Raw genomic sequence first — 12,103 nt, 5'->3', positions numbered from 1 at the left:
GTCGACATTCTAGGAATCAGTGAACTAAAATGGACTGGAATGGGTGAATTTAACTCAGATGACCACTATATCTACTACTGCGGGCAGAAATCCCTCAGAAGAAATGGAGTAGCCATCATGGTCAACAAAAGAGTCCGAAATGCAGTACTTGGATGCAATCTCAAAAACGACAGAATGATCTCTGTTCATTTCCAAGACAAACCATTCAATATTACAGTTATCCAAGTCTATGCCCCAACCAGTAATGCTGAAGAAGCTGAAGTTGAACGGTTCTATGAAGACCTACAAGACCTTTTAGAACTAACGCCCAAAAAAGATATCCTTTTCATTATAGGGGACTGGAATGCAAAAGTAGGAAGTCAAGAAACACCTGGAGGAACAGGCAAATTTGGCCTTGGAATGCAGAATGAAGCAGGGTAAAGACTAATAGAGTTTTGCCAAGAAAATGCACTGGTCATAGCAAACACCCTCTTCCAACAACACAAGAGAAGACTCTACACATGGACATCACCAGATGGTCAACACCAAAATCAGATTGATTATATTCTCTGCAGCCAAAGATGGAGAAGCTCTATACAGTCAACAAAAACAAGACCAGGAGCTGACTGTGGCTCAGATCATGAACTTCTTATTACCAAATTCAGACTCAAATTGAAGAAAGCAGGGAAAACCGCTAGACCATTCAGGTATGACCTAAATCAAATCCCTTATGATTATACAATGGAAGTGAGAAATAAATTTAAATGACTAGATCTGATAGATAGAGTGCCTGATGAACTATGGAATGAGGTTCGTGACACTGTACAGGAGACAGGGATCAAGACCATCCCCATGGAAAAGAAATGCAAAAAAGCACAATGGCTGTGTGGGGAGGCCTTACAAATAGCTGTGAAAAGAAGAGAGGCAAAAAGCAAAGGAGAAAAGGAAAGATATAAGCATCTGAACGCAGAGTTCTAGAGAATAGCAAGAAGAGATAAGAAAGCCTTCTTCAGCAATCAATGCAAAGAAATAGAGGAAAAGAACAGAATGGGAAAGACTAGAGATGTGTTCAAGAAAATTAGAGATACCAAGGGAACATTTCATGCAAAGATGGGCTCGTTAAAGGACAGAAATGGTCTGGACCTAACAGAAGCAAAAGATATTAAGAAGAGGTGGCAAGAATATACAGAAGAACTGTATAAAAAAGATCTTCAAGACCCGGATAATCACGATGGTGTGATCACTAATCTAGAGCCAGACATCCTGGAATGTGAACTGAAGTGGGCCTTAGAAAGCATCGCTACGAACAAAGCTAGTGGAGGTGATGGAATTCCAGTAGAGCTGTTTCAAATCCTGAAAGATGATGCTGTGAAAGTGCTGCATTCAATATGCCAGCAAATTTGGAAAACTCAGCAGTGGCCACAGGACTGGAAAAGGTCAGGTTTCATTCCAATCCCAAGGAAAGGCAATGCTGAAGAATGCTCAAACTACTGCACAATTGCACTCACCTCACACACTAGAAAAGTAATGCTCAAAATTCTCCAGGCTTCAGCAATACGTGAACCATGAACTTCCTGATGTTCAAGCTGGTTTTAGAAAAGGCAGAGGACCCACAGATCCAATTGCCAATATCCGCTGGATCATGCAAAAAGTAAGAGAGTTCCAGAAAAAACATCTATTTCTGCTTTCTTGACTATGCCAAAGCCTTTGACTGTGTGGATCAGAAAAAACTGGAAAATTCTAAGAGAGATGGGAATACCAGACCACCTGACCTGCCTCTTGAGAAATCTGTGTGCAGGTCAGGAAGCAGCAGTTAGAACTGGACATGGAACAACAGACTGGTTCCAAATAGGAAAAGGAGTACGTCAGGGCTGTATATTGTCATCCTGCTTGTTTAACTTCTAGGCAGAGTACATCATGAGAAACGCTGGGCTGGAAGAAACACAAGCTGGAATCAAGATTGCTGGGAGAAATATCAATAACCTCAGATATACAGATGACACCATCCTTAGACAGAAAGTGAAGAGGAACTAAAAAGCCTCCTGATGAAAGTAAAAGAGGAGAGTGAAAAAGTTGGCCTAAAGCTCAACATTCAGAAAACGAAGATCATGGTATCCGGTCCCATCACTTCATGGGAAATAGATGGGGAAACAGTGGAAACAATGTCAGACTTTGTTTTTTTCAGCTCCAAAATCACTGCAGATGGTGACTGCAGCCATGAAATTAAAAGACACTCCTTGAAAGAAAAGTTATGACCAACCTAGATAGTATATTCAAAAGTAGAGACATTGCTTTCCCGAGTAATGTCCGTCTAGTCAAGGCTATGGTTTTTCCAGTAGTCATGTATGGATGTGAGAGTTGGACTGTGAAGAAAGCTGAGCGCCAAAGAATTAATGCTTTTGAACTGCGGTGTTGTGGAAGACTCTTGAGAGTCCCTTGGACTGCAAGGAGATCCAACCAGTCCATTCTGAAGGAGATTAGCCCTGGGATTTCTCTGTAAGGAATAATGCTGAAGCTGAAACTCTGGTACTTTGGCCACCTCATGCGAAGAGTTGACTCATTGGAAAAGACTTTGATGCTGGGAAGGATTGGGTGCAGGAGGAGAAGGGGACAACAGAGGTTGAGATGGCTGGATGGCATCACTGAGTCGATGGACGCGAGTCTGAGTGTACTCCGGGAGATGGTGATGGACAGGGAGGTCTGGCGTGCTGCGATTCATGGGGTTGCATGACTGAGTGACTGAACTGAACTGATCTGAAGGCTACTATGTGCTTCCCTGATGGCTCAGACATTAAAGCATCTGCCTGCAATGCGGGAGACCTGGGTTTGATTCTTGGGTCAGGAAAGTCCCCTGGAGAAGGAAATGGCAATCCACTTCAGCACTCTTGCCTGGAAAATCCCAGGGACGGAGGAGCCTGGTAGGCTATGCCCCCTGGGATCCCAAAGAGTCAGACATGACTGAGCAACTTCACCTCACTCAAATCTACTATTGATTTTGACTAATGGGCAAATATCTTACTGTACTGACTTCTCATGATGAAAGTGAAATCTTAAACTCTGATGTTCAGAGCAACAATGGCTGTGTCTTTAAAACTGCTGTAACTCGCATGCTTGGGGCTGGTGCATGGGGATGACCCACAGAGATGTTATGGAAGGGAGGTGGGAGGGGGGTTCATGTTTGGGAACACATGTAAGAATTGAAGATTTTAAAATTAAAAAAAAAAAAAAAGAAATTACTTTATGTTTAAAAAAAAAAAAAACTGCTGTAACTCAAGGGGTGTTGAAAATTCTAGGAACAGAATATCATGTACACAGTTCCTGGAGACCTCATCTTCAAAAAAAGTTGAAAAGGATAATGACATTATTAAGAGACATCTGTGTAAACTAACTCAGGAACCACAAGACAGTTGGTTTAAAGTTCTACCCATAGCTTTAATGAGGGCTCGGACTGCCCCTAAAAAGGAAGGACTGTCCCCATTTGAATGTATCTGTGGAAGACCCTTCTTACACACAGACATTGTTATAGACCCTGAAGCCTTACAATTAACCATGTGAGTCAGCTTTCAGCTCTTCAACTTCCTCATCAATTGAAGGCTTCCCATGGTGGGTTTCTCCAAAAGGGCTTTCTTCAAGTCTTTACCAACAACAATCGTATGTGATGCTTCTTCTTGATCTTATGACATCTAGCCATCCTAAGATGAATTGATGTAACTATGTACATAATGTACTTTTAATTTTGATTATGTTTCAGTTTGGTTTAATGACTATTTTGGCTTACATCTGTAACTGTATAATGGAGTCTGTTTCTAACCTTCTGAAAGCTTTTAGGTTACAAACGGTTATCCAGGCTCCTACAAGTGTCACAGCCTTCCCCAACTATTACTTGGGGCCCATGGATCAGAGACCCTCAATATGAGAGTTAGGAGAATATGTTGCCTCAACAATTTAGGGATGACACCCCTCAACAGCAGGAAGTAGTTATAGAATGAAAAGGGTGCCCCTTTCCCTTGGCAACATATTTCTCCCAAAAGAAAAGGAGGGAATAAGAGAGTCAATTCCTAGGCAGGTTGATAAGAAGTCTGGGATCCCTAAGGAGGAGAAAGGGATCTGGGCTCATGAAGCAGAAGTAGGGTTCTGGAATTCTCAAGGAGGAGGAAAGGACAAACATCTTTTTTTCCCCTCTACATTCTTTAGTCTTTGTCACACAAAATGTTTTTTTCTTTAAGCCTGATACTGATGATTACACACAAACAACTTATTTTAAACTCTGTACTAAGGATTATATAACAACAATACATCCTGCTTGAGGACAGTTTCTCCTTCCTGAAAAACTTCTGGCTAATCCTGTTATCTTAAAATGTAAATTATGGGAGTGGATCTAGTAAGATCTTTACAACCTTGAGACATTCTTTTGATTTATCATAATAACTAATTAAAAAAGTATATAACTCCCTTGCTTAGACTAGCGAGGGGGGCACTCTCTGTCCCCCTTCTGATGTCTATGTCAGAAGCTTTCTCTGTCCCTTTTCTTACTTTAATAAAACTGCTACACACACACACCAACACACACCAAAAAACAAAACAACAACAAAGAAAAAAAAAAAAACTAGAAAAAGAAGAAAAAACAAAGTCCAAAGTTAGCAAAAGGAAGGAAATAATAAAGATCAGAGACTAAATAAACAATAGAGGCTAAAAGGGCAATAGAAAAGATTAGTGAACACAAAAGCTGGTTCTTTGAAAAGGTAATCAGATTTGATAAACTCTAGCCAGACTCATCAGAAAAAAAAGAATGTGCAAATAAATAAAATCAGAAATGGAAGAGGAACATTACAATTGATATCACAGAAATTCAAAGAATCATGAGAGACTACAATGAATAATTATGAAGGAAATGGCAACCCACTCCAGTACTCTTGCCTGGAGAATCCCATGGAGGGAGGAGCCTGGTAGGCTACAGTCCATGGGGTTGCAAAGAGTTGGACATGACTGAGGGCCTTCACTTTCACTTTCAAATTAAACACCTAGTAGAAAATGGATAAATTAATAGAAACACACATACCAAGATTGAATCAGGAAGAAACAGATAATCTGAAGACGGAACACTAGTAGTGAAATAGAACCAGGAATTAAAACTCCGCAAAGCCCCAAATCCAGGACCTGATGGCCTCACGAGTGAATTCTACCAAATATTTACAAAAGAACTAATGCCTGACCTTTCCAAACATGTCTAAAGGAACACTTTCAAACTTATTCTATGATGCTTTACCCTTATACCTAAATTAGAAAAAAAAAAAAACATTGAAAAGAAAAGAATAATTAAGGTCAATATTTTTGTTGAGCCTAGCTGCAAAAATCCTCAATAGAATATTCAGTTCAGTTCAGTTGCTCAGTCACGTCCAACTCTTTGTGACCCCATGGACTGCAGCATGCCAGGATTCCCTGTCCGTCACCAAAGCCTGGAGCTTGCTCAAACTCATGTCCATTGAGTTGGTAATGCTGCCCATTCCATCATCTCATCCTCTGTCATCCCCTTCTCCTCTTGCCTTCAATCTTTACTAGCTTCAGGGTCTTTTCTAATGAGTCAGTTGTTCACATCAGGTGGCCAAAGTATTTGAGCCTCCACTTCAGCATCAGTCCTTCCAATGAATTTTCAAGACTGATTTCCTTTAGGATGGACTGGTTGGATCTCCTTGCAGTCCAAGGGACTCTCAAGAGTCTTCTCCAACACCACAGTTCAAAAACATCAATTCTTTGGTGCTCAGCTTTCTTTGCCAACTCTCACATCCATACATGACTACTGGAAAAACCATAGCTTTGACTGGACAGACTTTTGTTGGCAAAGTAATGTCTCTGCTTTTTAATAATGCTGTGTAGGGGGTCATAGCTTCTTTTCCAAGGAGCAAGTGTCTTTTAATTTCATGGCTGCAGTCACCATCTGCAGTGATTTTAGAGCCCATGAAAACAAAGTCCGTCACTGTTTCCATTGCTTCCCCATCTATTCACTACGAAGTGGTGGGAGTAGATGCCATGATCTTTGTTTTTTGAATGTTTAGTTTTAAGATGTTTTTTCACTCTCCTCTTTCACTTTCATCAAGAGGCTCTTTAGTTCTTCTTGGCTTTCTGCCATAAGGGTGGTGTCATCTGCATATCTGAGGTTATTAATATTTCTCCTGGCAATCTTGACTCCAGCTTGAGCTTCATCTAGCCCGGAATTTCCCATCATGTACTCTGCATATAAGCTAAATAAATAGCGTGACATACAGCCTTGATGTATTTCTTTCCTACCTTGATGTATTTCCAATTTGGAACCAGTCATTGTTCCATGTCCAGTTCTAACTGTTGCTTCTTGACTTGCCTATAGGTTTCTCAGGAGACAGGTAAGGTGGTCTGGTATTCCCACCTGTTTCAGAATTTTCCACAGTTTGTGGTGATACACACAGTCAAAGGCTCTGGTGTAGTTAATGAAGCAAAAGTAGATGCTTTTATGGAATTCTCATGCTTTTTCTATGATCCAACAGATGTTGGCAATTTGATCTCTGGTTCTTCTGCCTTTTCTAAAATCAGCTTGAACATCTGGAAGTTCACGGCTCATGTACTGTCGAAGCCTGGCTTGGAAAACTTTGAGCATTACTTTGCTAGCATGTGAGATGAGTGCAGTTGTGTGGTAGTTTGAAAATTCTTTGGCATTGCCTTTCTTGGGATTGCAATGAAAACTGACCATTTCCAGTCCTGTGGCCACTGCTGAGTTTTCCAACTTTGCTGGTATATTGAGTTTGGCACTTTAACAGTATCATCTTTTAGGATTTGAAATTGCTCAGCTCGAATTCCACCACTTCCACCAGTTTTATTTGTAGTGATGCTTCCTAAAGCCCACTTGACTTCACACTCCAGGATGTCTGGTTCTAGGTGAGTAATCATGCCATCGTGGTTATCTGGGTCATTAAGATCTTTTTTGTATAGTTCTTCTGTGTATCCTTGCCACCTCTTCTTAATATCTTCTGCTTTTGTTAGGTCTATACCATTTCTGTCCTTTATTGTGCCCATCTGTGCATGAAATTGAAATCAGCAATACATTATCACAATTATAATCTATAAATAAGCCGAATTTATTCTGGGGATGCAAAGCTTGTTCAGTGTCTGCAAATCAATCTATGTGATACATCAGATTAACAAATGAAAAATAAAAATCATATGATTTTTTAAGTTTGCAAAAAAACCTTTTGACTGAATTCAACATCCATTTATGATAAAAAACTCCAGAGTGAATAGAGAGCGAACACACCTGAATACAATAAAGCCACTGTTGGAGAAGCTCTCATCATTCTTAACGGTGAAACTGTGAAAGTATTTCCTCTCAAATCAGAAACAACACGATTCCCACTCTCCCCACTTTTATTCAGCATAGTACTGGAAGTTCCAACCACACAAGCAAAGAAAAAGAAGTATGGCACTGGCACAAAAGCAGACATAGATCAATGGAACTGAAGAGACAGCTTAGATATGAATGCACACTTAGTAGGTAATTAATATACAACAAAAGAAGCTAGAATACAAAATGTAGAAAAGACACCCTCTTCAATCAATGGTATTGGGAAAACTGGACAGTTACATACAAAAGAATCAAACTGGATGCCTTTATCACACCACATATAAAATAAATTCAAAATGGATTAAAGATTTAAATGTAAGAACCAGAACTATAAAAATTCTAGAAGTAATCATGGTTATGTGCTCTTTGACATTAATGTTGTTGATCTTTTTTTGGTTATGCATTGTTAGGCAAGGGAAACAAAAGCAAAAATAAAGGAATGTGACCTAATCAAATGTAAAAGCTTTTGCACAGTGGAGGTAACTATCAACAAAACAAAATGCCTGCCTGCTGAATAGAATATATTTGCAAATCATATATCTGACAAGGAGTTAGTGTTCAAAATACACAAAGAACTCATACACTTCAACAACCAAAACAAAACTCTAATTAAAAAAATGGACAGAAGGTTCAAATAGATATTTTTCCAAAGAAGAAAAAAGTTGGCCAATAGGCCTGTGGGAAGATGGTCAGAACACTAATTATCAGGAAAATACAAATAAAAACACTGTAAGATTTTACCTCACACCAGTCTTCGGAATGGCTATTTTAAGAAAGAGAAGAAATAACAAGTTTTGGGAGGATGTGGAAATAAGGGAACACTTATGCACTGTTGGTAGGAATGTAAATTGAAATGGTCACTATGGCAAACAGTATAGAGGTTCCTCAAAAAGTTAAAAATAGAACTACTATGTGATCTGGGACTTAACTGGGTAATTCTCTCTAGAAAACTTCTGGGTATTTATCTGAAGAAAAGAAACTTATTCAAAAAGATATATGCACCCTTATGTTCATTGTAGCATTGTTTAAATAAAACAGAAACAAATTCATAGATACAGCGAAGAAATTGGTGATTCTCAGAGAGGAAGAAGTAGAGGGATGAATGAAATAGGTAAAAGGGATTAAGAAACACAAACAGGTATAATTGTAATAAGTCACAAGGATATAATTTACAGCATAAGGAATAGAGTCAGTAATGTTTCAATAACTGTATGATGACAGATGATTCCTAGGCTTATCATGGTGATCAATTTGTAATGCATGTAAATGGTCAACCACCATTTTATACACCTGAAGCTAATATAATATGTGTCAACTGTTAATATATTTTCATAAAAATAAATGTAGAAAAAGTGTATGATCCCTGCACACTGTTTGGGTGACTCTCTGTAGACATGTGTGTAGTGTAAACTGGGATAAACACTAGATTCTACCTCTGTCACTAGCTTTGTGACTAAGACTGGTTGACTAACCTTTCTGACCCTCAGTACCCTCATTTGGAAAGATGTGGTATGATCCTGAATTTCTTCAGAGTTGTGGTTAGGAAAATAATTCTAATGGTTTTGAAATTAGTTGTTAATTTGTGCATACTGTCATCAGGCCATTTCATCAGTTCCCTCTCCTTCAAATCCCAAATGGGTTCCAGTGCAAGGAGCATATCTTACTCATCTTTATTTACTCATTTTATAGCAATATGCCTGCACCATAATATGGGCTTGTAAATGTTTGCTGAATGAATTGACTGTTTCTTTTCTTTTTCAGCTCTACAATGCTTTCCCCTCTTTACTACATTATCTCCCAGGGAGTCATAACATATTATTTAAAAACATGACTGAGCAAAGAAAGTTTATTTTGGAGAAAATAAAGGAACACCAAGAATCCTTGGACCTCAATAACCCTCAAGACTTTATTGATTACTTCCTGATTAAAATGGAAAAGGTAAAAGGGGACCCAGACTTGCTACTTCATCTTTGTAGGTGGAGTGATGTGATGCATGGAATAGCTTTGTTCTTCTCAGTGGAATCAGTTTATTAAAACAAATGCTCCTTCTTAAAGATATATTCATTGCTTGTGCAACTTATTGTTGTGCAAACTGTACTGGATGTCTTGAATTATTTTTGCAGTGTCACTGAAAATTGCTTGGAAGCTTGTATATTTACCATGTTAAAGCTGGTTCTTTATTTGAGAACAGATTGAAACACACATACACATTCAAGATAAGTGATAGATAGTATATTCTTTTTCATTAAATAAATTCCATGAATGAGTGATGTAAGAAATGAGAGAAGGCAGAAATGGATGGGCATCTAGAAAGGCTTACTCTTGGAAAGACAGTAGGAAACAGATGAAGTATGTTTTGAGGATTAGCAGAGACAAAACTGGTTCAGGGAAAGATAAGTGTAGTGATGAAGTGTGTGGAATTTTTAGAGATTGTCTTGATAGTAACCGAGGAACTGTCGTGGGTTTAATGACTGATGAATTTGGGAATAGTGTTTTAGTTTGAGGATAGGTGGTTTTGAAGGCCTGAGTGAGAAATTCAGATATAATGAAATAGACTATAGATGCCCGAATTGATGGTGAGTAGCAGTGATGACTTGATAAGAGTCAGGTTAGAAAGAAATTACTGAAGAACTGATTTACTCCATTGGGTGAGAAAGTGAGGAAACAGAAAGGACTTGTTGGAAGTTTAACTTTGGTTATATTTTAATTGAAGAAATTCTAACAACTCATCTAACTTTACCATCATTTATAACATTCTTTAATGTTTGGCTTAATTTGTCAAATAAGTAAACTTAAAAAATTATGTTGTTATATGGAATTATTGTAAATTGCTTTTACTTACTAAGTAATCCTAATACATCACTGCTCAGAGAAACACAGTAAACAGTCTGAATTTACCATGGACAACTTGATAACCAGTCTATGGGATTTGCTTACTGCTAGAATAGAGGCAATAAGCATCACTCTGAGATATGGACTGCTGCTCCTGCTGAAGCACCCAGAGGTCACAGGTAGTATCAGAGATGATGGACAGAGTGAAATTCCAGTTAGAAATTGGCAGGCAACACTGATGACTTTTTTACTCTTCATCTGCCTAGAAGATGTACAAGAAAAACTTCCATCCTTAGTACATCTTCCTATCATTGTATGAATTACATTAAAATTAGATTACAGTACAAAAAGAGAATGAAATATTTAACCAGAGCAGAGTTATGGAGGGCAGAGATCACTGTCCTCCCTACTGTGGTGAAGTATCCTTGATTTGCATCAGGTCAGGTGCAGCAGGGTTTCCATGGTGGCTCAGACAGTGAAGAATCTGCCTGCAATGCAAGGACTTGGGTTTGATCCCTGGGTCGAGAAGATTCCCTGGAGAATGGAATAGCTACCCACTCCAGTATTCTTGCATGGAAGAAGTCCCATGGATGGCATGGATGGAGGAGACTGGCAGGCTACAGTCCATGGGGTTGTGAAGAGTCAGGCATGAATGAGTGATTTAACACACACTGACAGACGCAGTAAGAAGAGTTGTCCTTAGGTCTAGAAAGAATTAGCTATCTTCTTTCTCTGCAGTGATACTGCTTGATAAGCTTTCCAAGTCCAGATAAATATACTTTTGTCAAAAGTTAATTCTACGCAGATGCATTTGCAATGGAAGGATTGACTCAATAAAATCATAATCTTTCTTCATCAGAAAGCCTCACTCTTTAAATTAAAAAATTCTGTTCAAGTATACCCTTTGGGGCAAACAAATTTTCCTTACAAACATAATTTCTCATCCTCTTGTTTATTCAGTCCTCATCTAAGAGAATATTTCCTTTACTATATCATGTTTTGTGCTTTGATTCATTAGGACACTTTTATTTATTTTTTGAGTTTAATTGTCTTACAATGTTGTATTAGTTTCTCCTGTACCACCCAAGATGTCTTCTAGTAGTGCTGACCTGCTGTTGAGTAGGCTGGATCTTGACATGGTTGGCTGCAGGACTGCTATGGTCCTGGGGCTGGGGTTTTCCTGCTGGTTGGTGGACCAGGCCCCAGGAGTCTTGAGGATAGTACCTGCCTTCTGGTGTATGAGGCCACATCCTGACATCTCTGGCAGCAGGGTCTTGGGTATCTTGTTGGGGGGAGCCAGATCCTGTGTTCCCTGGCTGTAGGACCCTAGGGGTCCAGGAGTTGCAGTTGGCCTGCCCGTTGTCCAGATGGGGGCCCAGGGCATCCTGGGGTTGGTGTTTCCCAACTGGTGAGTGGGGTTGAGTCCAGGGGCAGCTGGGGCTCAGGGCTGCTATGGTAACTGGTATGCTGGTGGGTAGGACTATGTCCCAGCCCAGCTAGCTGCTTGGCCTCCCACATCCAAGAACGGGTGATAACTGGGTGATGAGAAGGGCCAAGTTGTGGCACTACTAAGCCACAGGGAAGATTCTAAAATTGCACTTACTATCATCCATGTCCATGTGTTGGGATGAGCTCTCCAAAGTAGCTGCTACCAGCATATATGTTCCAGAGGTGAGCCCCAACTGCCCTGTGCCTCTCTGGGAGGCTGTCCAAGATCAATAAATGGGTCTGACCAAGGCTCCTTTCAAATTAATGCTCCTTCTTCTGGGTCCCAGAGTGGGTGAAATTTTGTATATGCTCTTTAAGAGTGGAATCTCTACTTCCTGCAGCTCACTCAGTTCAGTTCAGTTTCATCGCTCAGTAGTGTCCAACTCTGTGACCCCATGAAACTGCCAGACCTCCCTGTCCATCACCAACTCCCGG

General features: G+C 39.6%; 1 protein-coding gene across 1 annotated transcript in view; it reads left to right on the top strand.

The window, feature by feature from the left end:
- The window catches only part of LOC128067984 (cytochrome P450 2C31-like), a 58,025-nt gene that overhangs the window by 29,040 nt on the left and 16,882 nt on the right, over window positions 1-12,103 (top strand). The window contains exons 2-3 of the mRNA XM_052661127.1: window positions 9,110-9,286; window positions 10,221-10,359. Coding sequence (XP_052517087.1) covers window positions 9,110-9,286; window positions 10,221-10,359 — 316 coding nt within the window. The remainder of the gene's footprint in view (window positions 1-9,109; window positions 9,287-10,220; window positions 10,360-12,103) is intronic.

Source organism: Budorcas taxicolor, chromosome 23, assembly GCF_023091745.1.
Source record: "Budorcas taxicolor isolate Tak-1 chromosome 23, Takin1.1, whole genome shotgun sequence".
NCBI lineage: Eukaryota > Metazoa > Chordata > Mammalia > Artiodactyla > Bovidae > Budorcas > Budorcas taxicolor.
This window is presented reverse-complemented; position numbering and strand designations above follow the sequence as displayed.